The sequence below is a fragment of the Gallus gallus genome, chromosome 6, assembly GCF_016699485.2.
Source record: "Gallus gallus isolate bGalGal1 chromosome 6, bGalGal1.mat.broiler.GRCg7b, whole genome shotgun sequence".
In the NCBI taxonomy this organism is placed as follows: Eukaryota; Metazoa; Chordata; class Aves; order Galliformes; family Phasianidae; genus Gallus; species Gallus gallus.
In genome coordinates this window covers 28,456,623-28,482,204 of record NC_052537.1, presented here as the reverse complement: position 1 = coordinate 28,482,204, position 25,582 = coordinate 28,456,623, and the positions used below count along the sequence as shown (strand labels likewise).

General features: G+C 42.1%; 1 protein-coding gene and 1 long non-coding RNA gene across 8 annotated transcripts in view; both read left to right on the top strand.

Annotated features, from left to right (window-relative positions):
• CCDC186 (coiled-coil domain containing 186) overlaps positions 1-14,826 on the top strand; it is a 32,792-nt gene extending 17,966 nt beyond the window's left edge. For all 7 annotated transcript variants that reach the window (XM_015288959.4, XM_015288955.4, XM_046943119.1 and 4 more), the window contains 11 exons: positions 1,079-1,198; positions 1,751-1,855; positions 2,194-2,292; positions 2,945-3,031; positions 3,664-3,806; positions 5,816-6,071; positions 6,350-6,539; positions 7,649-7,729; positions 8,751-8,961; positions 9,955-10,174; positions 10,880-14,826. In XM_015288959.4, coding sequence (XP_015144445.2) covers positions 1,079-1,198; positions 1,751-1,855; positions 2,194-2,292; positions 2,945-3,031; positions 3,664-3,806; positions 5,816-6,071; positions 6,350-6,539; positions 7,649-7,729; positions 8,751-8,961; positions 9,955-10,174; positions 10,880-10,963 — 1,596 coding nt within the window. In that variant the 3' untranslated portion in view covers positions 10,964-14,826. The remainder of the gene's footprint in view (positions 1-1,078; positions 1,199-1,750; positions 1,856-2,193; positions 2,293-2,944; positions 3,032-3,663; positions 3,807-5,815; positions 6,072-6,349; positions 6,540-7,648; positions 7,730-8,750; positions 8,962-9,954; positions 10,175-10,879) is intronic.
• A 5,285-nt stretch (positions 14,827-20,111) lies between these two features.
• LOC107053733 overlaps positions 20,112-25,582 on the top strand; it is a 70,396-nt gene continuing 64,925 nt past the window's right edge. The window contains exon 1 of the long non-coding RNA XR_001467274.4: positions 20,112-20,505. This is a non-coding gene — a long non-coding RNA (uncharacterized LOC107053733). The remainder of the gene's footprint in view (positions 20,506-25,582) is intronic.

The window sequence follows — 25,582 nt, the reverse complement described above, 5'->3', positions numbered from 1 at the left end:
GTCTTTACTGAAGTTTTTCTGTCTGGGCTCAGTGTTCTGTCATACTACTAAAAATTGGTGATAGAGCAGTAGGATTTCTCAGTCCTGATGCCAGAATATTGCCTTTTATTTGCTTCTAAAAAAAAAAAAACCAAACAAAAGATCCCCATCAGCCCCCTAAATCACCCAGATCTTTCTGTATTGGGTTTCACGACACTGTTTCATGTGGAAGACCATCACATTGATAAATCAGTAGCATTCGTGCTGATTTGGGTCCTTTTTGAACAATTGTATTAAGCACAATTGTTGAGGAAAGAAGGATCTGAAAAATACAGTGTACAAAAAGTTATAAAAAAAAAAATACATTTCTGAAGCAAAAGCTCATTTATCCTTTCTTACGTGAGTAGGAAGTGAGCATGGCTTCAGGTTTATAAAACAGAACTTAACATAGTAAGTATGCTGATAATAACTCATAATTACAGTGGAGCCTTACAGGAGTTGTACTGCCCTCATATGGTGCTTTTGTAAAGCTTTTTTTGGTAGGTGAACTTACCACTTCAGAAACAGTTTGAAAGTTTGGCTTAATGGCAGATCTGTGGATAACTACTGTAGTAGTTTGGGCCAGCAATGTGCTTCTGTTAAGGTCTTACTTGACACTGACTTACATGTTGATGGTTTAACCTGCATATGCATACAGAGCTCACACTGCTCTGCGCATTGATAGCTGTCATTCCATTTTCTATCTGTGGCCTTGTGAAATATATAACTTTACCACTTTGCGCCTATTTCCTCATCCTGTTGCCAAAAAGAATAACAACAACAAAAAACAGCTTAAGGAGATTCTTATTTTGTGCTTTGTCTTTAAACAGAATTGTGGCATTAATGTGCATTAACAGCAGTGCAGTCTTGCCACTTGAACCAGAACATTGGTGTCTTGGGCTTTTTTTGTGCACTGAGGTATCATGAGCATATTTTATTCTGTGCATGGCTTTATGAAGTACAGACATTAACTGTGCATTTTACGCTTCAGCAGGAGACTTGTTGTAGAAGCACTGGATGATTGAAATCCGTAAAATAAAATTGATGAATTTTTTTTTAGGATGCTGAAGCCACTCGACTCAACAAAGAAATTGAAAAATTGAAAGAGGAAATCAATTCTCATATTATCAAAGTAAAATGGGCTCAGAACAAATTAAAAACAGAAATGGATTCTCACAAGGTTGGTGAAGTACTATCATGACGTGAAACTGCAGTCAGAGCAGTGTAGTTACTATACGGTTTACTCTTTAAGTAATACCGAAGTCTGCTTTAGAATATCTTCTGTTTGAACACCTACAACAAGTTGGAGCAGTGCTCTTAAATTTATTGATCTTGAAGTGGAAATGTTGGAAGGGTGGGAGGTGTTCGTGCTGGGGGGATTCACTTCAATCTGATCATTGTTTTCAAAAGATCATTGTTTTAACTTGGATTTTGTATGATAAACTTAACTCTTTTTGCGTTATTAGTTATGTGATGGATTTACTGTGTCTGTCATCAGAAAATGTGTGCGGGCTATTTTTTGTGTGCTTTCAGTGCTGGAACAGGCAAAATTAGATAAAGTAATACCTGGATGAAAGCAAGGGGTGTGTGTGTGTGTTGGTGATCCAGGAGGAGCTGAACCTTCTGTTTTGATTCATTTCAAACTGAAATAGATAACTTTTATTATGAAAAATGATTTTTCTAAATGAAGATGGATAATAGGCTTAACCATCTTTCATTCCTGTTTCCATAGGAATCCAAAGAGCGCCTCAAAGATGCAACCACAAAGTTGACTCAAGCAAAAGAAGAGGCAGACCAAATAAGAAAAAACTGTCAAGAAATGATAAAAACCTATCAAGTAGGTACCTTTCCTTAGGAGGTGAAATTATTGTTTAGGATCTGTTTTTTTCTTCTATCTCTGCCTTAAGCTATAGCAGGAAAGAACCATTTTGTGTGAGCTGCAATGCTGAGGTGACCAATCATTGATTTATTTATCAATGTTCCAAGTAAAGCAAAGGGAAAAATTTGTCATGTGTGGCATCCAGTCTATGTGAAGACCTTCCTTTGCATGTTAAGAATCGTTAGATACCTACCTATGGAAGCATGTTCAGTGATGTGAAAAGCTGTCTCTGCTCATAAAGCTGGAAAGGGGAATGTAAAACCATAAAACTGTCCTTGTATCTTCTATCCTTTTAGGAATCAGAAGAAATTAAATCGAATGAATTGGATGCAAAATTCAAAGTAACTAAAGGAGAACTAGAGAAACAAATGCAGGAGAAATCTGACCAGTTGGAGGTAAATATGTGATTTGTGGAGACAAATGTGGAGCATTTGTGGATAGCATAGTTGTTAACTGGATAGTTAAGAATGCAGCAAGTTTCTAATTTGAGAGTATTTTCTTCTAACCTTCTTGCCAGGCATGCTCTTTTTGGTCTAATACTTTATTCCAGATGTTTGTCTCCACCCCTGATTTTTGACGGGCAAAATAAGTGCTCTTTTGTTTATAAACATGAATGTTGCTATAATTTAGAGCGCAAATTCTAAGGCAGGATTATCTTTCTCTGACCAGTACTTTGCTAAGCTATGAGACAGGGAGTTGCTTCTTTTCACTGTAGAGGCTTGCTGTCCCAGAAGCTAAATTCTCTAATTATTTAGTACCTGATCATATATGCATATGTCACGTTTGGTTAAACAAGTGTCTCTTTGCTGTTAACATTTCCCAGGAGTTGTGGTGGTGTTGATTTTGTACAGATAAAACCAAAATGTGAAATCCTATTTTCATTCTTCATTGTTTTTAAGAATAAGGAAACCTTTAGGGTACCTGTTCTTTCTTAAACTCTCTGAGCTGTTGTGTTGACTTGCATTGAACTAGATTTTCTTTGACATCCCAGGAAATGTCAGTCAGTTTAGATTTCTTAGGGAACTTCTCACTCTTTTTTTTTTAAAGGTGCCTCATGCAAAAATAAAAGAACTGGAAGACTTGAAGAGAACTTTTAAAGAAGGCATGGATGAGCTTCGAACACTGAGAACAAAGGTAGTGTATGGGATCACAAGGGAGCAAAAGGCAAAGTGTTGGCTTGTTTCAAAAGACTGCATTCAATCTGTTAATTCTATTTTTAGTTCTTTGAATAAATAATGTGATTAGATACTGACTAGCACAAAATCAGAAGAAATACATAACTGTGACTGTGTGTGTGGCCTTGGGCGACTGGTCGACAGTATGTTTTGTTTCATGGTATGCATCTCATTTGACTGAGAAGATATGAGAAACATATTCAGTAGAGATCTCCTGAACTTAGTCTGTGAAATTTAGTCTATGAATTGTCTTGCTGATTCCTCAAACTAGAGGCCAGTGGGACCTTAGAAAGAGGGGGTTTGGATTTGTAACTGGGAAATTCTGTCTTTGAATCCTAATGCATTAGGCTTGCAAGTTTGAGCGTTAGAACAAGACTAATGTTAGTCTCAATTGTTTAATTTGACGTTTTTTGTCAAATTTTGTGTATTTTTCTATCTGTATTTTGTATTAAAAATATATATATATTATTGCTCTGATCTACCTGGAATCATGAAGTAGTAATGTGTTTTGTATAAAAATCCACACATCTGATCAAAATAATTCAGCTTCAAAGCTTGGGAAAATTAAAGGTTGTTTTATTTTCTGTTTAGGTAAAGTGTCTAGAGGATGAGCGTTTAAGAACAGAAGATGAATTATCCAAGTATAAAGAAATCATTAATAGGCAGAAAACTGAAATTCAGAGTTTACTGGACAGAGTCAAAACTGTAGATCGTCTGCAGGATCAACATCAGAGGTACAGATACGCACTTTTAGGAATGATGTGACTGATTTTTTGGGGAATGGGAAGTTACTTATTGAAGTGATGATGCATTTCAAAACATCCATAATGTGGAATATCATTATCTTAAATATTTTGTTTAATGTACATCAATATTGCTAGTAATGGAGATAACATCTGTAGTCTCTTAGAAGACAGGTGGGTTTAATCTCATCCACTGGAAGTGTTTGTTTCAGTATACTCTATAGGAGGTTCTGTCATGTAGGAGGCTTGCTTTTTAGGAAGACTGGGGAAAGTAATAACTAAACTGGAAAGATCCATTGCTTCAAAAATGTGATGGGTGAATTAAGTATTTTAAGCTTCATATCTGGCATGTCCTTTGTGCAGACAGTAAGGAGCGTTTGTGTTTATGGTGGGCTAGTATTGTGTTGTGTAGAACTTTGCTCACTTAAAAGTATAAGGAACAAAGTCTTTGAAGTGTTCATGGATAGTTGAGGAGTTTCTATGCATGTGTGTTTCTGTGTGACGTGTATTAACTAGAATGGGGAAATGCTTTCCGCTTCATTGATTCTCAGTAAATAAAATAGCTGTTGGATAAACAACCACTCACATGTCCCTCCAGTACTTCTAAGGAGTTCTTATTTGTCATTGAAAAGTCCGTCAGCAATATATGTTCTCCTTGGGCTTTAGAGAATGAAGCATTTTCCATTTGCCCTGTGCTGGTCAGCTGTACTAGTACTCTCATCAGCCTTTCTAAGGTAAAATGCATTCCATTAGAGACAACTGAACCTTACACTTCAATCAGTAACAGGTTTTTTTCTCTTGGTATCTTGCAGAAAGAATTAAAATAAGCTTGGTGACCAGTGAGAGAACTGCAAATGTGGTTTTTTTCCAATTATCTTTTCTCAGTAATTGAGATGACCTTGTAAATGACTCTATTTTCTATTACGTTTGGATCAAAAGTTTGTTTTTAAAAATCCTATGTCTACATTGCTCATTACTGCTATGTCATTTTTATAGTCTTTTATTTCTCGCTTAAAATGACCTAAACATGTGGTTCTTACTCTCTAGGATGTTGAATAAAGTGGAATCTCAGCAAGAGATTGAAAACTTCATTCAGTAAATGCCTGTTTTTTTCTGAAACAGAAATCCTGTAAACTGGAACTCTGTTTTTCTTATTGTTCCTTAGAATAAATAAACTTAAAAGTTTATTATAAAAGTTATTTATTAAAAGTTTATTATAAAAGTTTTTAATAAACTTAAAAATAGACTTCCTGGAAGGACTTTTGTCTTAATTCATGTAAAATCTCATCTCTTTTTTTTCTGATGAGAAAAGGATTATAAGAGCAAATTTCAGTTTTCACTAAAAGAAAGAAAGACTTGTGTGAAAAGATATGAAGTGGATGTTCAGCTATTTTTTTGTGCATTGAAGGAAGTATTAAAATATATGGAGTTTTGCAGGAAAGATTATTTCAGGTTCCATACTGGGAACTACTTTGAGCTGGATGTTTTTGATCTCCAGTGTTTCAGGGTCTCCTTTATTGGAGAATTTTAAGGGTCCCTTAGACCAGTCTGTGATATGTAAACATTTAGTTTTCTATTTCAACCCTGACTATTAACCATAGAAATGTCTCTCCTCATAATGAAACAATGTATTTTGAAAAGCAAAACATGAGAATATTGGATTTGCAGGCCTTTCTCTTACCTGCAGTACTGCTTTGAAGAATTTTGTTTAGACATCCTGTACAGTAGTGCACAGTGAACAGAGAGGTTGCCTTCCTTGAGGATGCCAATGGCTACAGCCCTAGCATAGGATACAGTTTCTTGTGTTACTTCAATGTTGTATCGTATCATGAAATGGAATCTGTGAACACTTTTGGTATTTAAAAGCACCCAGTGATATGCTAGGGTCATTAATTGTTCTTTTCCCTTATTTGGTCTCAAATACTTTTATTTCAGTAAGGTTTCATATCTGATGACTTTCAGCTCAGGTTTCCCCTAATAAAATGCAATTGTTTTGACAGAGATGAACAAGATATCAGTGCTCTAAAGGAAGAAGTAGATGGTCTCAATTCTCTTATCGCTGATCTCCAGAAAGACATTGAAGGTAGTCGGAAAAGAGAATCTGAGCTATTGATATTCACTGAAAAATTAACCAGTAAGAATGCACAGCTTCAGTCTGAAAACAATTCCTTACAGAGCCAATTGGATAAGCTTTCTTACAGTGAAAGAGAGCTGCAGAATCAGCTGGAATGTGTTCAGCAGGCTAAAGATGATCTGGTGAGTATTGCATGCAGCTTGTTTTTTGCACTACTAAGATGTCTGGAAGACATGAATTCCACCTTTCCTTTCCCAAACTCAAGTTCTTGAGTTTGCCAACCTGTTGGGGAAAGAAATCCCATGATATTTTAGAGTTTAGGAATCTCTTACTGCAGCATTGCACTGTGTTGTGTATTCATTTGCAGAGCTAGTGTTTAGTCTATTAAATTTCAAATGCAAGAGATTATCAGGTAAGAAGTACATTTTTTTTCACTTATGATTTGAAATTATAATTTCAGGCCACCAAGTTGCAGAAGGAGGAGGATCAAAGAAAGCTGGAGGTTGAGATGCTACAGGCTCAGCTAGCTTCAGAGCAGAAAGAACTGACAGCGCTGAAGACCCACGTGGATGAACTGAAAGATGAACTGACTACACAGAAGCGCAAGCATGCAGCAAACCTGAAAGATCTCTCAAAACAGCTTCAACTAGGTTGAAATTATTTTCAGATACAATGAGCCAGCCTAGTCTGTAAGCCCCTTTGCAGGGTCTTGTAGAGACTAGAGTCCTGTCTGTGTATTTGTATTGTTTGAGTGCACTCCTTTAAGATCTTCTTGTCCCTAAAGAGAATGAGAGTGAGCAAGCAAGTTAGATTTGGGGGAACCTGCAGTTGGAGTAAACAGCCCTTAGTGATAATTGGTGGTCTTATTAGTGAAGACTAATAACTTTTGAAATGGGCTTATTCATAAAATGAAAGTTTTATCTCAAGAGAGTTTGCTCTTTGTTACCCTGTGTGTCACTACCTGAATGTCACTGTGGGGTGCATAAGGATCCTCATCATTGTATGAGCATATTCAAGTTGGTAGAAGTTTTCTTCTCCTGGCTGTATCAGGAATTACTGTTGAGAGATAATTTGTAGTGTATTAAACAGAGCACTTCAGTTTATAAAGAGGGATGTAGGAAGACTGATTTTGACAATAAATAGAAATAATTAATTACTCAGTAGTTCATAAGCTCTGAATGCAGATAGATTTGAATACATTCAGATCTGTTTGAAATGCATTTGAAAGGGAAAAACTGGGAAAAACTCCTACTGGCATTTTGCAAGAGAAGTTATTTGTCTCTTTTTTCTATGAATATGAACAGCTGTGCACTTTCCCTTTTCATCCCTATTGAATGAGTGGTGCTTCTGGCACAAGTACTACTTTATGCTCCCAGTAGTGATAGTCATGAGATCCTAAAACAGAGCTGCCATTCTGTCATTCAGTGGTTCTAAAAGAGATAAAATCAAATCTAAGTAGTCTTGTTCCAAATTAATTCTCTGTGACATTCCCCTTCGTCTAGAAACTGCTGTGGTGTATTAGGGATCTTAGTGGATATTGCATCCAGGTACTTTGTGTCTAGGGGAAGGGATTGAAGGAGGGTAGTTGTTTTCAGGTGGTTGTTCTCCTCTGCCCCCACATAGCTTTTAGTTGCTACCTTTAAGTAGTCAAGCCATGTTAAATTATTGCAGGTTATAGAGGATTAGAGTGTTTGTTGTATCACACTGATTCTTGATTTTTAATCTCCTGTTGGTAACCATAATTTTATTATACTTTTAGCACGGAGGAAATTGGATCAGATTGAAAACGGTAATTATGACAAAGAAGTCAGCAGCATGGGGAGCCGTTCCAGTTCATCAGGTAATAGGACAAATAACAGGGCTGCCACAGCAATCCTTTCATCTTAATAAGGTTGCCATGGTATGCTGCTGTGAGCTTTTGTTCTTTCTGTGGTTTGCGCATATGCAATGTGTGGGCAATCTCCCATTAAAGCTGACAACGTAGCCTTCAAACACCAAAATGCATGTGGCTGAATGCAGTTAGGGGTTCTTATTTCAAGACTGATGCTTAATGTTTATGTTTTGGATCTTAAGCAGTTGCTTTGTTGCTATTATGTTTGGAGAAAGCTCAGAGCTCTCCAATTTCTAGAGGACCCTCTTAAGTGCAGCCAGGGACAAAACAAAAATTAGCAGCAGCTTTCAGCAGTGTTTAACTGCCCTGTTGACAGTTGCAACTGCGTAAATGATAAAATCAATTAGCATGTTTAGAAGCATCAGCATATTTGTGTAAAATTCATTACTTTCTATCCGGTTAGCAGTAAAACAATTATCTTTAATGCTGAAAACAACATCTGTTTTCTTCCTCAATAGATTGGGGTTTAAAGTTGAGTTAGGTCTGCCAAATTATTCTGTGATCTTGCTGTATAAGAGAGGAGTACTTAGAGGTGAACAGAAAGCAAAAAATATTTCAGTCTCTAGGTGATCAGTGCTGCAGACTGTTTGTAATGTAGGTCTCTGGTCAGTCTGTACAGTTCTCATGGCTGTAATTTTAGTGGACTCTAGAACAGATCTGTTTAACATCAGTTCAGTCTTGTATAAAGTAGTATTAATGAATAGGAAGGTACTTCTGCAGAAGTATTACCAAAATAAAATCAGTTACACTAATGGGATTGTGCTTATACTAGGGGACTACACTGCTGTTTCAGCTTGCATTTAAACGGTATAAATACTGCTTGTATAAAAAAACCTGCTCACATATAAGGGAAACCAACATACTGAAGAAAATAGGCTATTGAAATGTAATGAATGCATTGCACTGGTGAAATTCTGTTTTACCTAGGTTAGAAATAAAAAGAGCTTTTAAAATTGGAATGTGTTGGCAGGGTCCCTTAATGCACGCAGTGGCAATGAGGATCGGTCTCCAGAGAATACTGGATCTTCAGTGGCTGTGGATAGCTTCCCAGAGGTGGACAAGTCTGTCTTGGTTGAAAGAATTCTAAGACTACAGAAAGCACATGCTCGAAAAAATGAAAAGATGGAGTTTATGGAGGATCACATTAAACATCTAGTGGAGGAAATCAGGAAAAAAACAAAGTATGTTCTGAGTTTGGTTGATAAAGTTTTCAGTATTGAGTATGCATGAAGTGTTGTATATGTGAGACTTTTAAAGAAAAAAGTTCTTAAAGTAGTTTTAGTATTGTCAACTTCTGAAATGATGTGGGAGGTTATGACTTGAACGAACAGCGATGCTTCAATGACTGTTCAACAACAAATGAGTCCAACTATGGGTGCTGGCTGAAAAATGGAAAGAACAAAAGATTGCTCCCCGGTTGTCTTATACTTTGTGCTCTTATGGATTAGTGTCACGTAGCTCTCAGTAGCAACTGAGAACTGACAGCAGTACTGCAAACCCTTCTTCAGAAACTTGAGTCAGGCAGAGAATAAAGCATGTGGTTGGAGTTGTTGCTAGGAAAGTTGGTTTAAACAACTCTTTCATGCATGAGATCTCTGAGCAGTTTTGTATGTAGGTGTACAGGTCATTGTCTACTGTCCTTCCTCTAGCTCTCATGACTTATTTGATCTGGATTTCAGCATGTGTTGCTACACTAATGTAATGTATCTTTCCTGTGTGCTGAGGGAGATGGTTTCTGTGGGATAATGAAATCATCTTAAAATTGAAGACTCTTGTCATGTTTCGTGTGACAAGTTCAGATTGCACAGTACTTCCACTTTTGGGATGAGTGGCATTTTCTAACAGGTCATTCTGTCTTTGAGCAAAGAAAAGTAGAAAGGGGCATCTTTTATCTTTTTTTGGCTACACTAGCAGTATTATTTTCTCAAAGTACTTCTAAGTATGTAAAGCTTGCATGCTGTAGTGACATGACTTTCATTCATTGCCTGTATCACCTGTATACCACAGGTGATAGACTTTCTGCTGTCATTGAAGTTGCAGGAGCTGAGTTTACTGTATTAGTGAAAAGGCAGTGCTGCTTGAAAATTACTGTATGTCAGGATTCTGAACTTAGTTCAGTGTCTGCCTTTTCTCTACCTTCTAATGCTATGATATCTCTTTTATTTTTTGCCCAGAATTATTCAGAGTTACATTTTGCGGGAAGAAGCTGGTGCACTGTCCTCAGAGGCCTCTGACTTCAACAAAGTACACCTGAGTAGGCGGGGAGGGATTATGGCATCTCTGTATACATCTCATCCTGCAGATAGTGGTCTCACGTTAGAACTTTCCTTAGAGATAAACAGAAAGCTGCAAGCTGTGTTAGAAGATACATTGCTGAAAAATATTACACTAAAAGTGAGTATCTGTCTCTTTTGTTTTGTGAATTCTTGTGGTTCTGAAATAATCTCTTTTGAAGAGATGTGCGCTATTGAAGGAGGAGGCTTTTTGTAAGTCAGCTTGGTGTGAATTGTGACACTGATAGCATTAGGTTAATCACAGAGTGCTGTAACTTGAACTACTACCTCCCTGTGACCGCTGTCATACGCTGCTCTGGTGTGCTGGTTCTCAGCAGTAAATGTTGGCTGCATGTGCATTCTGTGGAGTAGGGGTTTTGCATGTTCTCCCCAGCTGTGTGGAGTTGTGGCATGGGCTCCAGCTGCCAGGCTGTGTGCCAGTCACTGCGTACCGCACTGAGCTGTTGGGGCAGCACTTCTGCTGTGAAGAGATGGGAGGCTGAAAGGAGTTGCCTAGGCTGCCAGGTGAACTGCAGTGTTCTGCAGAAGTAGATGATCTCTTTTGGTAACTATCATTCTTGAACACTGTACTTTCTAGAGGCAGCCTGTAGAATCTTAGTAACCACAATGAAGACTTGCTCAGAGGTTTGCATCTTTTATTGAAATGCGCTTGGTTTTCTCTACCTTTCTAATCACTTGCATTTGTTCTGGGTACTTGGAAGTATATCACTCTGCTGACGTAATTATTTTAACTTACTGGTGTATATTGTGCTGATTTTACTTGTTTTCTCTCTGTAACTTAACCAACCCTTTTTTTTCCCCAAAGGAAAACCTTCAAACCCTAGGAACAGAAATAGAACGGCTTATTAAACACAAGCATGAACTAGAACAGAAAATCAAGCAGACATAACTAAAGCTTCTGTGGAATAACTGGCATGAAGATACTGAAAAGGCAGGTGCTACAGACCACTATTTTTTAACATTTTTCCTGAAATTTGATTGCCTGCCAGCACAAGCAGTGTTTTGTGTCCACAGCCTTTAGTCATGCGGGCTATCCTTACTTTGAGAGATCTTCAGGGTTTGGCATCCGTGTAGTTCTGTCTACCCAATACCAGCCTGAGGTGTTGCTGAATTTTACTACACACTACATCAATCTAAAACTTTTATTTGGAATGACATACAGATGCTTTGCAGTGCATACTGTGTTTTGAGTGAGTTGCAGTGAGACTTTCATTTCTGCGCTGTGTAATTAATCAGTCTCTTAATGATGGAGCTTGAAAAAATAAACCAATTATGTTTTAAATGCTGTTGAACATATCTAATGTTACTGAGCTTTAAGGGCTTTCAGACATTATTTCTTTTCTTGCATATTAATTCTGATATTTAGATTGATTGAGCATTTTTGACAAATGCATGGAAAAATGCTTTGTCACAAAATCTGTTTTTTGAGTGATCATGATATTGTTTATTTTCTGTATTGGATTAACATTCAGCTAATCGATTTCTTCATTGACAAGAAGTGAAACAACAGTAAAATTAAGGGTTTAAGAGACTTTCTGATGCAGTTGTTAAGTATGTGTAACATATCAATTCAACAAATCCTGTTGCCCCCAATCTTTAGACATATAGATCCAAAGAAGTCTGATCTCAGATAATTGTTAAAAGTTCTCCAGCATTCTGTGTATTTAACAGCATTTTAAAAGAGTTCAGCTGCCCGCTGTTACATTGTGGTTGCATCTGTTTTCAGATGAAGGAAAAAAAGCTATATTCAAATAGAAGCTTACTGAGTTTTCCCATTAGCTGTGCATAGAGCAGCCAGTGGAAGTGATGGTAAGAAGTGGAACATATGCCTTGTGGGATTTCAGTCTGTTGACTGGACTATAAAAATGGCACAGAAATGATGTGACTCCTTAATTTTACTGTTGTGAAGAATTAGGTGGTCATTGTAGCATGAACTGAAAATGGTTTAATTCTTTGTGTCTGAGATGGTGATAGTAGAAGAGGATCAAGGTGACAAGGTTCTGGTTTCACAACATCATTTCATGTTTTAATTCCAGGATAAGTAATTTACAGAATTTGAAATGTCTATTCCAGCAGTAGATGCATTATTAGTGCATTTATTGCCTTTTGACCAAAATGTATTGACCAGTTCACACTGTAAATACATATTTTGTTTTTTCTTAATTACTTGAACTTCCTATTATGGAAAAAAGGTTGTGTACATTTATATGCTACAGCATTCACATGCTCTAGCTATTTGAATTAGGGCACTTTGGGGGGGGGGGAGGAAGTGAGGGGGAATCTGTCTTACTCCATGTACAGTTTACATCATATACAAAACAAGGGCTTGAATCCTGCAGCATACAGGGAGGGGAGTTTATGAAAGCACCTCATGTGCCACTGAGTCACTTGAGCGTTGTAATGAACCAAATTGAGCAGAAACAGCACACTGTGTAGTGTGAGTAGATGGTACAGGATGGTGAGACTTCCTGTTTACGTCAAAGAATGGGTATTTCTGAAAGTGCTTGCAGGCTCAAGACCCACTTTGTGGTCCAGAGAGCTTCCAGGGGTCTTTGGATAGCTGGTCCCTTCACTGTCAGTGGATTATGTTTAGAAATGAGGGAGCGGAAACCAATGATTTAGGTTCTCATGAGCTTTGGAGAAACTGTGGACCCTTTTAATCTGGGTGGGTTTTTATGCATACAAATATATTTTTTTAAACTCCTGAGAGCAGTGGTTGTGCAAAATGTTAGGGAATTTTTACCAGCACAGTCAAGGGACTACCTCTGCTTTACTGTCACTTAAGTGATGTAAAGAGGAAAATTCCTGTCTCTGCTGGAACAGACTTGTCACCAACTTCTGGGAAGCTGACATCTAATCCTGAGCAAACAGGCAGTTGGTCTCAGCTGAACTAGACCTTCTGCTGAAGGAAAGGATCTCGAATGACCAATTTGCATGTCAAGACAGCTTAGCTCTTGTATGCTTCCATTTTTGTGCTCTGATGTACCAGATCTCTGGATGTTTTCAGGTGTTCAGCTGAATGACTCCAGTATTTTAGATACCATGTTAATACTGTAATCATTTAATGTATGTTCTTCAGATGTAAAATGTGAATGAAGGAGAGGTGTGGTGCAGATGGAACAAGTGCAATGACATTGTGGAAACTTTTATTTCTTTTTGGCATGGTTGTTTCTCCTTTTAAGTTATTTTAGAACCCTAGCTAGTTGTCCTGCTAAATGCTGCTTTCTTTCTGTAGCACTAGTAACTTTCCAGACTTTTCCCCCCTGGTTGTGGAGACAGAAAGCAGCCTAAATTTCACTTCACTTACTGTGCTGCATAAGGTATTCACATGGACCAAAGTCATCTTCTAGAGGCTTTATTTTAAACATACCTGTTAGAGATGGAAATTTCATTGTAGTTCACGCATTGGCAAATGATTCTATATACAGTTAGCCCAGAATACGACAAATACATGATGGAGTCAGCCAGCAACTTTGCTTAATGATGTTGCTCATTCCTGAGAGCCAGTAGTGTATTATCCATGTAGATGTTGCCAGGCCAGCTGCCTTTTATTTTGGTGGGGTAAATTACCAGCAGTGTAATATTGCTCAACACATATCACAAGAACACTTCTGAAAAGGTGTGTTTCTGTGGGATGGTTCACATAGGTGAACAGCAGTGGGTGCAAGGCTTGTTTCATTACATTTCACTTGCACTTTTTTGGCCACTATTTATATCATGAGCCAGAGATAGAAAATTGTCCTCAGATTAAATTAATTTTGCTGGTGAACCAGTAAGCTAATTTTGAAGACAGCCTGGAGCAGTTAGCTTACATATCTGTCACTGAAATTCAGTGTCCATCAGATGTGTGATTGCCACAGGCTTCGTCTGAAAGTTCCAAGCTGGTAGCTCATTGTATCCTACCGCCTGAAACAGCTGTTTCCTAAATACTCAGGGTGCTCCTTTAATTGAAACATCACACATCCAGATGTTCTTAGAGGTCCTGCAGGAAGGCTGCTGATGCTTTTCTACCCTCTGCAAAATCCCTCACTGTTGTCTAAAGCTATATCCTCTGTACTGGAGAACACTATTTTGTGCAGTAGAAATCATTTCAGTCTCCAGAATGCAATGGAGATCAGTTTCTTCCTCAAATAAGCTCTCCTTCACTTGTTGCTGGCAACACCTGTGCTATCTCCAGCTACTAAAACTGAAATTTATGCTTTTGAAATAGCTTTCATTACAAGATTTTAGTTCTTAGCTAAAAATTAAATAATAGCATATTTCTGGCTTCCACTGAATTGACTGTAAAGGTGAGCCCGTATGCTGCAGGGAACCTGCAGGAATCCAGGGAGGCGTTCAGAGCTCAAAGCCTGACATGTCCTTTAGGAATGTATGGACTTGGATCCTTCTGGCCGAGTATAAACAACTGTGATGGGAAATGCCAACGGTAGGTGGCGCTAGAAATCAGATTTACCCTGTCTCCACAACCACCTGCAACCTTTTCGGGGGGCAGACAGCTGAGCTGCAGAGGAGGGAGTTGGGTGGCATTTAAAGCTTTTCTAAGATGGACGGCGTTTCTTTCCCATTTTCATCTTCTAACTGAAACTATGTTAAATCTTCCAATATATATACGTATGTTGTCTGAGTATACAGAGTGTCTATTGATTAAATTTTGTAGATACTTGTTTCTGTATAAAGTTTTTGAAAATATCACTATACATTCTGTATATACTGTACTTTGAAATAATAAACATACAAACACATGAAAGTTGACTTTGGGTCTGTGGTTTGTGCCATTGCTTATGTGCTGCAGCGCAGTTCTAAGTTGTGTAGGTACCTGCTGGACTTCTCTATTGCACTGCCTGAACAAGAGGTGGCAGTGCCTTGTTGCTGTATATCTCAGGTACTGCCAGCCAGTCTAACAGTGAAGCCAGGAGAAGTAGAGCTGCATACCTCTCACACCATATTTCATCTCTGGGAAGCTGAAGTGGGACTTCTCCATCCTGAAGGCAAGTGATAGGTGTGCTGCAGTTATACTGATGTGAGTTATCAATTCCAGTAACTGGTCTTAGTGCTGGAGTCCTCTTTTTTTTTCTCGTGTAATGCAGATTTGACAGTGCCATAGTCTTAGCATCAAGGGACAATTCCCTTTGTAACAGCTCTACAACTGAGGTACCATGTTTGCTGCTAAAATATAAGTTCAGGAATCAGATTTGTGTAGTCTGACCTGCCTTTGCAAACTGGTTGCATGGAGACTGAGAAAAAGGAAGACCAAGAAGGGGATAGTTTAAAGAGTTTATTCTAATACCTCATATGGAACGTTAAGTGAAAGGAGAGGTGGTCTTTTCAGTTGAAATTTAATGGCAAATTATCAGTGGCTTCTCAGGAGAAGGCTAAGGGTTCCCTTATAATTTCTGGTTGCTGTTATTTGTATTGCCCTTTGCTGGAATTATTTTGTGGTTTTCTGTCTCATTTTCCAGCCTTTTTCATTGGGAGCAGCTCTAGCTGACAGGTGGGACCAAAAGTCAGGATAGATCTGTGCTCCCAAATACTTAGCAGTGCTATTTGGAAACATCAGCCTGAAGCAAAACCACCTTCTATACAGGTCTTGGACTTGGTGGTATTTCTAAGTAGCTATTTGGCAAACAGTCTTCTCTCTGCTATTTCAGACCAGCACAACTGTATTTGCAGAAGTGTTCCCATGGCACAGCCACCCTAAGTACTGAGCCCAAGGATGACAGTCTGATACTGGAGCTATTGGGTAATAAATATACAACCCAGTGCTGGCAGTCTACTTCTCCAGCCAACTGTGAAAGAGGAAATCAGCACTTCTCTTTTACTTTCTCTGCCCTATTTTAATCTTTTTTTTAATAGAGAGGCATGGTTGGGGTTTTGTTGTGGATGTTTTTAGGCTATTTTGCATTAAGCCACAGTGGATCTGTGCCAGATTTTGCAATATCTTTGCATGCCTAAAGTAACTCCTATTAGACTGAGCACTGATGAACAAGTTCTCAACTGCTGTGTATAAATTTGCCACTGGATATGCTTATGACTGTTCTGCTCTGGGGGATGCTCTATGGTCAGGAAAACTCCAGCCTTCAGGTGTTGCAGGGCTGCAGAGTGCAGCTGCCCACTGATCTCAGGGCTGCTGTAATGCCTCAAGTGAAGCACTGCTCTGTCTGACAGGCTGAACTAATACTGGTCTGAATGCCTGTGGGCTACCTAAGAAGTTTCTATTTAAAAAGTAATCCTCTGGGTGTGGAGTGAGGAAAAGCAGCACATGAAAGCCCTGAGAAGTGTGTGAGCTCTAACAAAATGCTGGTGTTTTGACACAAGATAGGTGAGCCCAGCCTTGAAGGTATAGCCTTTCCCTTAGGTTTCACTGGTACTTCCTTCAGTACTGCCCTGGGCTGTCTAACAGCTGGTGTTCAGGAACAGGTGCTGCCTTTGAAGATGGAGATGGCTTGAAGCAAGGTGTGAATTTAGGGCAATGTTTTTCAAGCTGCTATCTGTAAGGGGTAGCTGCATCTGATTTCAGAGTGGGTTCATGCCTGGCTGCTGACAGTTCTCGCCTCGCTGCTGGAAGGAGCAGCCTACGCAGTGGCAACAGTGTTTGTGAAGCTGTACTGTAAAAGCAGCTGGTTAAAAGTACTCTCAAAGAAAATTAAGTCTGAAGTTGCTTTAACCTCCAGTCAGTGCCTGGCACACGGGAGAGGAAGGCAGTGAGAATCTCTCACATCAACACTGGGAGCGGAAGCAGCATATGGCAAAGTTATGGGTGGAGAAGAGCAAGCCTAATACTGGCCAGCCCAGACCTGTTCTGTGGCTCTGCAAATCCCCTGGAAACTTCAGCAAGTCAGAGGTGAAAGCCCTGACTTTGTGCTCTGAGTTGTAGCCTACCAGTGCTGTAAGTGACTTGAGCAAATTCGCTGGTCTGGTTTCACTGTAGTCATTAGGTTATCAGAGAAGTATTGATTAGATGGACTCTGGAAAATGCTTACAAGAGAACAGGACTCCACTGCTTTGTGGACAGAGACAGGATAGGCCCAGGCCTCATGCAGAAAGCAATGAGGATATTATCTGCAGCTCTCTATCTGTTGAAGCATCTCCTACATTCTGCAGGTCACTGCTCAGTGTTTGGTGGCAAATTGAGAAGCGAACATCCCTGTGCTATGCAGTGTGTTGGGTCAGTGACACAGCCCTGGTCCTCATGCTGCAGGGACAGGAGCTCATCAAGCAAGGCAGGACACCTGGCAGTGAATCCACTGCATGGCTCCAGGTAACACCCACCCTGCAGCCCAACATTTCCCTTGGCTTTATTCAGGCATTACTGGATGCTCAGACTCAGCTGGAGCTAAACAGGCATTCTCCATCAAGGACAGAGGGAAGCCTCAGCTTTGTAGACCAAGCTGGTGAAGTGAGCAGCAACTGGTCCGGATGTCCATGTCCCTGGGGATGCTCTGAAGCCCCTGTGGTCTTCCTGAAGTCATGCAGCTCAGACCTTGCAATCCTGACACCAAAAATGCATTGAGGCAAGCTGCTGGCCATGAATGGCACTTCAGAAAAGCAGGTACACCTCTGCACCAGAACATGGCAAAGTTTTTGCTTCTTGGGCAGGTGAAGCCCTTGGAAATGAGATGATGAATTTGGCAATAATCCTGTAGCATAAGGTTGCCAGTTTACTTTTTGTTTTATTACTTGAATTACGTCAAACAACTTCCCTCTTCTGGACTTGCAGTCTTCCATGGCTACTTGATGACAGTGAAAGACTATTTAACTACTTCAAACTGATTTGACCTTACTCAGGTTGGTGGCGGAGCCAATGCTGTGCTGGCAGTGGTCACTTTGTAATGCCAAACCCACTGCAGTGTGTATCTCACTGAAGAAAAACCTTGGGCAACTGTGAGCTGTACTGAGGCAAGTTGGCAAGCAAGCTCACTGCCACTGCACTGAAGGAAAGTGTGATTAATTTTTCCTTGACTTTGACAGTAGTTAAAACAATAGAATCATCCCCAAAGGTTGAGGCATGCGTGCCAGCGCAGTTTCTCCAGAGGACAATAAAAAAGAGGGAGGTTTGTTTAATTGTGTACAGAGCACACACTGGAAAAAAGCCTGCAAAACAACCTTCCCACTGGGAAGCAGTGAGCTGAGCACCAAGCACTGGGGGAAGCTGCTGGCGGGGAAGGCTGGGGCTGGCGGGTGAGGAAGTGAGGTGCTTCCACCAGCTCTGAGTCACAGGCTTCCAGCAGCAGGGCTTCAGATGGGCTTCTCCAGAGCAAAACCAAGCCCAGGCCACAAAGATCTGGCCTCGTAGGCCTCCTTGGGAAGTGCAAAATCCCGTCTTGCACTGTGGTGATGGGGCAGTGCCTCTGTCTGTGGGGCCTGCCTGTGAGAGGAGTCAGGCATGGCCGTGACATACGGAAGCTAGGCCTCAACAAAGACTTTGTTTCTGAATGCCTCATGCTTGCAAACAAAATTCCTTGCTTCAGCTTAGTTTTGTGGCCTTAAAATGTTTCAGGGGGGCAGCAAGCCTGGATTAGGCCCCATTACTTGTGGTTTCTGCAAAACTGGCTGGTCAGATGTGCAGGAGCACCGACCAGAAATTGTGTGAGCTCCCCCCAAACAGGGCTTTGCATCTGTACTGGGTGAGGGGAAGCTGCTCATCTTGGATAAGCAGAGAAAGGCTTAACAGCAAAGCACAGGGCAGAGCAAGGGGCTGGGGTGAGGTTTGCTGGAGGAAGCTCTGTTTTTTCCCCATCTCTTGGCTTATTTTTCACAGAGGCAGTCCCAGCACAACGGCAGGGGCCTTGCCTGCCCACGCCTGGCATGCAGCCGGCAGCACCATCTGAGCCACTGAACCCCGGGCATCCCAAACATCCACGACTAAGTGGATATATATGAAAAAGAAACAGACGGGTCTGAGTGCTTTTGGCAGTGTGGCACAGGGTTTGTGATGAGTTTAAAGCAGGAAAAGGTAATGGGGTGCCTGCATGTTTTGGTTTTGTTTTAGCTTTACAAAAGGCACTGTTAACAAATATAATTGGTAATAGAAGAAAATGGACAACTCCATACTGCCGAACTATAAGTGTCCAGGCTGACTGTCAGCTCTCACAAGAAAGGCTGGGTTATGTTACAGTAGCACCGGGGGTGGAACGCTGGAGGATTTGGATGTGAATCCAGCAAGAGCCTGCGGTAGTGCTGTGGGAAACTGGAGGCAGAACTGCCACAAGCAAGGACTGCACTTTGCTGAATTGCTGAGGGAACAACAACCCCAAACTGCCTCTGTTTGGAAGGTGCACACCCAGGGCAGGAAGAGCGAATCATGACACTGTCTGTGGATGCAGCAAAGAAAAAAGCAACAGAAAGATTGCCTCAAAAGTACCTATTTACCCTTTGCAGTTCTGAAATCCATTTGTGCTGCCACTGACAAAGGTCTGAAGACTGTTTGCATGCCAAGCACGTACACCTATCATGCTGGGTAATGCTGCATCATCGTTTCCTGGTGCTCCTGTTTTCCTGCCCGTATCCATCTGTTGTCCTGTGTGAAGGTTAGATCAGTGGCACTTGGGGGCTGGGAGGGCTGCATGTGCCTGTGCAGAACCAGCACAAATTGTTCCTGATCCTTGCCTGGATCGGCTCAGAACTGCTATCAAAAAGGAAAGTTTAAAGATTTCACGTATGTAATTAAGGACAACTTTAATCCAAGATAAGTAATGACGTGTGAAAATTACAGGGGAACAGGAATTGCATTAGCCTTTGTGCACAAGCAAGGGAAGAATTGCAAAATAAGTGCTTTGCAAAGTTTGGATATTTAGAGGCGAGCGCAAGGTGCACGAAAGGGGAAATGGAGTGTGCAGCTAGCAAGTGTGCACATCTGCAAAGATGCCCTATTTGCAGTGCCAAGAAAATCAGAACTGTAGCCAAGAAAAACATAGTTATAATGATACAATGACATAGCCTGACTGCTGTTAGTAGAGTTGCAATTACATGCTGAACAAACAAGAAGGAAAACACCGACAGCATCTGTTAGTGTAGCAGGAATATAGACTTTACAACCCACAAGCAAAGGGGGAACCTGTGGAGCTGCAGGCACAGGAGCAGACCCAAGTCACAGCAGTGCTCCCCTTGAATGGGTGAGGGACTTTGATCCTGCCTAAAACATCAGCCAGCCTTTCTCCTGGTGGTGATACAGACCTAAGCACGAGGGCTGCATGCTCAGGTTTGTGATTTTTTTTTACTAATTAGATTTAAATCCACCGCACCTGAAGCTCCCACTAGAGCAGACACACCTGGCGATCAGAGTAAGCCAAGAAAGCTGCAGCTCAGAACACTGCATCTTGAGCAACCAAGACACTGTAAGGATGCAGTCAGCACTTTGTCCTTTTGAGAAAAGAAGGAATACGTTTTGCGCAGACTTTGAGATCTCTGACCAGGCGAGGTCCCACTTGTAAGGTAAGTGCTGGCGGTTGCAATGCGTTCGGGAGAGAGATGTGATCTATGTTCTCCAGATGTCTGCTACCTGCCTTCCAAAGGCTTTGCCCGTTTAGACATGCCAGCACTGCTTATGCTTGCAGTGCGCACAGGTAATAGAGCTAGATGTGACTAAATGCAAATACAGAACTGCACAAAGATAGGAACATCCCGGCTCGGTCTCAACCTTATACCTTGTTAAAAAGCAGGGAACAAAAATGTCTTGATGTTGAGTAAAAGGCATTCTATTCACCCAACGTCCTTTATTAACAGGCTATGCTTCAGGGGTGTCTGCTGATGAGCAGTATTTATTATTCATGCTTCACAGCTTCGTGTGTAACTTAGGCTTTAGTATAAGCAACTGGATGTAACCCCTGATAAGCGGGAGAAGGAAAAAGCATGCATGATGCAAGATGTTCCCATCAAAGTCTCAGTTCCTCTTAGCACAAGGAGGACCTAAGAGGGACACAGTGTGACTAGAGCTCAACTATTAATCTCCTCTTCTTGCGTACCCCCTCAAATGGAGAAGGCAGTTTATCCGGTGGTGTAACCACAGACCTCGGATGCCACTTCAGAGATGCCTGGGAGACCATAAGGCGGGGATGCAGGGCTGATGTTGGTGTATGATGACACGAGGCCCTGGGCCGTGATCTGAAGCCTCTAAAGTGTCCTCATCCCACAAGCAGCAGGAGGTCCAGAGGTAAGAACATCCCCACGTGAGCCTCCAGACCCACAGAGGAACCACTTCATCCCTCCTTGCCCTGCTCTGCCCCTTTCTGCTGCTTTGGGACCTACAGATCCGTAGGTCAGAAGGGGGAACTGGTACTTACTGTAACCAGGCTACAGAAGGTGCTCAAGAACAAAAGATTGATTTTAGTGTCCTAGCTTTGAGCAAGTTTGGCTGTTACCTGCAGGAAGTCTTCATCATTTGTGTTGAGGAGGAAGCAGATGGAAATCACGGTATTAATTTCATCTGAAGAGATTGCATTCTGGAAAAACACGTGTCAGGCCCCATTACTCAGGGCAACTGAACTGGGGACAAAACAAGCCATGTGTGGCCTGCCTGTGAGCGTGCTGGAGAGTGCCTTTCCTCCAGCAAAAAGAAGGGGTCAGCTCTGTACAGCAGCACCAAATCCTGCAGGAGTTCTCCCGTCTTCTATTGTTCAAGGAAGGTGAACAGCAACAGGAATGTCCCCTTGCAAAGCCCCATAATTAACAAATTGATGGTGCTGTTAGTTGTCTTTGGGTGAGATCAAAGCAAAGCAGAGTCTGGAGAGAGATCCCAGGCTGCCAGATATCCTCAGGGTTCTGGCTGTACCCTGGCATAACCTAAACCTTGCCTAGGATTTACTTTGCAGATCCCATCTTTCCCTAGATCTGAAGGTGTACCTCGCTGCAAAAGGGTTTAGTGAGCTCATGCTGCAATAACTTGAACACCCATCTCTCTCTGGAAGCGCAGGCTTTTCATAAAAGGCAGCCGCTACTGGAGATGACCCCGCAGGCTCTGTATCTTCAAGATTGTCGTCATCATGTTCTTGAAGTAGCTCAGCAGTTGCTGGAACAAGCGCATGATAGCTTTCCTACCCCCTCCTACCCGCTCTGCTTTTGGATCCCATGATTTCTTCCTTGTTTAAAATGATTCAGCAATAGACTCTCAGATAGTCTCTGTCTGGTTAAAAATAGTTGCTTGCCTCATATGGGTTTAGCATGGTGCTGTCAACTGTAAAATGTTCCACCTTCCAAAAAAGTAGAGTGAAAAATGAAAGTGAGCGTTCGCACCCTATTACTCTCCACAGTCAGACCCCTGCATTCAATCCAAGCCTGTCACAGGAGGAGAGGCGAGCTCGGCAGGGCAGGCAAGATGCTGGGGCACTGCCTGGTGCTTGTGGAGCTCTGCCCCATATACAAAATCACCCAGGCTGATGGCTCAATCTTGTTTCTCCCACCAAAAAAAAACGCTAGTTTATTTTGAAGAAGTGTTTATTTGTTAAACTTCCAAAATAGAAGAGTTCAGTCATTGCAGATGGGTGTCTTGTGGTGCCAGCTGGGAGAACACGCTCCAGCAGGAACCAGTATAGCCCAGTTAGCTGAGCCACATCCTAAGCCCTAACACTGGGGTGGAAGGGCCTCCTGTCATCAGACACAACTACCACATTCCCTGTTTGTGCAGAGCCTGTACAGCATCATCAACAGGCCTGAGCCTTGTTTAGACCAATGAACTGAACGTTTTGGGAGAAGAATGAAATAATCTGATGGCTATAGTGGCTTTTTCCTTTGCTTCTGCTCTGCTGGAAGCTGGTATGTGTTTGCACCCAGTTTTCTCTTTGCTGGTAGATGTGCAGTGGGACACCTCTGCCACAGCAGTGTCCTGGGCTGGTGTCAGTGAGGCAAAGCAGAGGCAGAAATGGAAAGGGCTTTGGGTTCAGCCTGCTGAGCAGTGCTGTGAGGCAACAGACCCATGCTTCTGCATTGCCCCCAGCCAGCTCCTGGTGCGCTGCTGAGCACCACAGCCAAATCCTGGCCCGCTTCTGTGGGGCAGGATTTGACCTCAAAGTCAAAGCTCACGCAAAGACCAAGTCAAGTGCTACAGCCTGCAGGCTGATGCTCTGAGCCACATCCTTGCAGCACCTGGCACTGCTACAGCGTTTGAGAGGTCATACAGGATAGGCTATGGTTACAGCTCTGTCGAAAGCATTTGCTCAGGGTTTTTCCTGACAAGACAAGGGATGAGCCTGGGAATGAACTACTGCAACAGAAAAGCAGGCACCTTGGGGGCATGCAGACAAGGGCTCAACTTTCCAGCCTCAGATGCTTATGTGTGCCAGACCCCCAGGTCACAGCTGTGTTTACGGGAAGGGAGGTTTTCACAGGCCAACGGTGTTAATGCACACCAGGCCTTATGCATTTTTCCTTTCCATTTATAATATTATGTATTTTATATTATAAAGTTTGTAGCGTGGCTTTTGTGCATGAATGATACAGTTTCCATAATATTTTTTAATATGCAGAGACGCTTTATTTTGAGCTCTTGGGGCATGAATCAACTCCTATTTCAGGCCACTGGAGTCCTTCCAGTCACCTCCCTGGGACCTGGCTCATGGGGCAGCCAAGGCCTGATGTGCAGACCTGGCAAGACCTGCAAGGCTTGAGGCAGCTCAGGAGCGTTGGGTCCACCAACAATTCCTGGATTGGGAAGTTATGCTTACAGCATCTCCAGCCTCCCCTGGGCAAACTGCAGCAGTTGGCTTCAGCCCTGCAAGATCCCGAGTTGATCCACCTAGAGCAGATGCTAAGTCCCTCAGTCTCCAAGCTCTGGTGAACATTGGGATTGTCCAATTGCAGTGTGATTACCAGGCCAACAGCTCATGGCTTAGAAATTGGACACGTTTGATGTTTATGAAACATCTCCTAAGCGTTTTAAAAAGGGAGCAGAAGTATTTACACACAAGCTGGATGGACTCTAAAGCGCTGCATGCTGTGTTGTGTCAACTCCTACACCTGCATATGATATGTTAAAAAAATCTTTATGAAACAAGGGAGCAAAGCAATGGAGTGAGTCTAACCAGCCCCCTCGTGGTGCCTTGACTAGAACCACACAACATTTTCTCTATCAGAACCGCAGGATGTTATGCAAAACCTCTGCAAGGAGCCCAGGCTCTCTCTGAGTTTGGGGTTGGTAAGAGGCAGAGCTGTGGGGTGAGCTCCTGAAGGGGCTCCAAGCCTGGCCATGTTGCCCCAGCAAAGAGTGACCTGGCCAAAGAGCAGTGGAGCTCTTACCGAACCTGCCTTTCCTTGTGTGTTTGGGTTTTCTGTGCCAGAATGTTTTTGGAGCCCTTTGTAGTATCACAGGTTCTCCTTCCTCTGCTGTCACTTGCAGAAAGTTCTGCCTTGACCGTGTTTTTACATAGGATGACAGCAAGATTCGGCCCATAAAAGGTTATTGACCTGAGAAGACAGAGTTTGTAGAATTTAAGGGTTGGGCGTTTTCTTGGAAATTGTCTTATCAGCATGGCTCCAAGCCTTGCTGAGCTGTGTGTCGCTTGTTCCTATTCCTACAGCTCTGTACACATATGCTTATTTTGCAATACGTTATTTAATATAGCTTCCAGCCAAGATTGCCACAAAGTAGGAAGCCAAGCTCAATAGTTTTGCTATTTCTGAAATTAGGTGTCAAATGGGTCCTGAAGCAAAGGAGCACCCAGGGACGGCACAAAAGCTGGTGCTGCAAACCTTATGCTTCCTCTTTCGCTGGTGGAAAAAGGAATGGCTGAGGGCCAGGGGATATCAGTAGAAGCAAGAGGGCAAAACAGGAACTGAGGGACCTTGGCTTTGAGTAGCAAACAGTGTCACCAGAGTGCATGGTGGTCACTGACGGCAGTGGAGAAGGACTGGTGGGGAGCCAACGAGTGCAGCACACTGGGGATTTAAAACCAGACCCAATGATATATTGCCATCTGCTCCAGCCATGAGCCTTTGTGCATACAGGGACAGACACTGCATTTTCACAGAGCTAGGACAGACTGGTTCACCATAAACCTGCCCTGTCTATCACTCTATTCCCACATAGGAAGGGCAGGGCTCTCCATGTGAGCAGGGCTTTGCATCATTGATCCAGCCTTCACCCCCAGGGTATGTCAGGAAGGATTTGGCCATTGACACCCTCTGGTGCAGGCAGTTCAGCTACTGCCTTGGTTGGGGCTGGCTGCTCAGCAAGGCCGGTGTCTTCCTTCAGAACCAACGCCTGCAGAACTATGGACGCAGTTCCAGTAACCTCACCTCCCAGGTCACTGCTCTAATAATCCTCTTTGCTCGGTCTTAATATGAAGTGAACCACAGCCAAGAAAAAAACAGAAAGATTACCCTCCAGCACCTGTTCCCACTGAAAAGGTTATCATAGCAGGTCACGGTGGATGATGTCCTTTGGGTGTCTCCATGAAAGCATCCTGAGCCACCTCCTTGACAACCCACCAGAAGACCTCTCTCCCTTTCTGCATGCCCCTTTCCCAGGTAATTTTAGCTTGGCATCTGGAGGCTCTGTGCAGATGGAGGGCAGTCCACA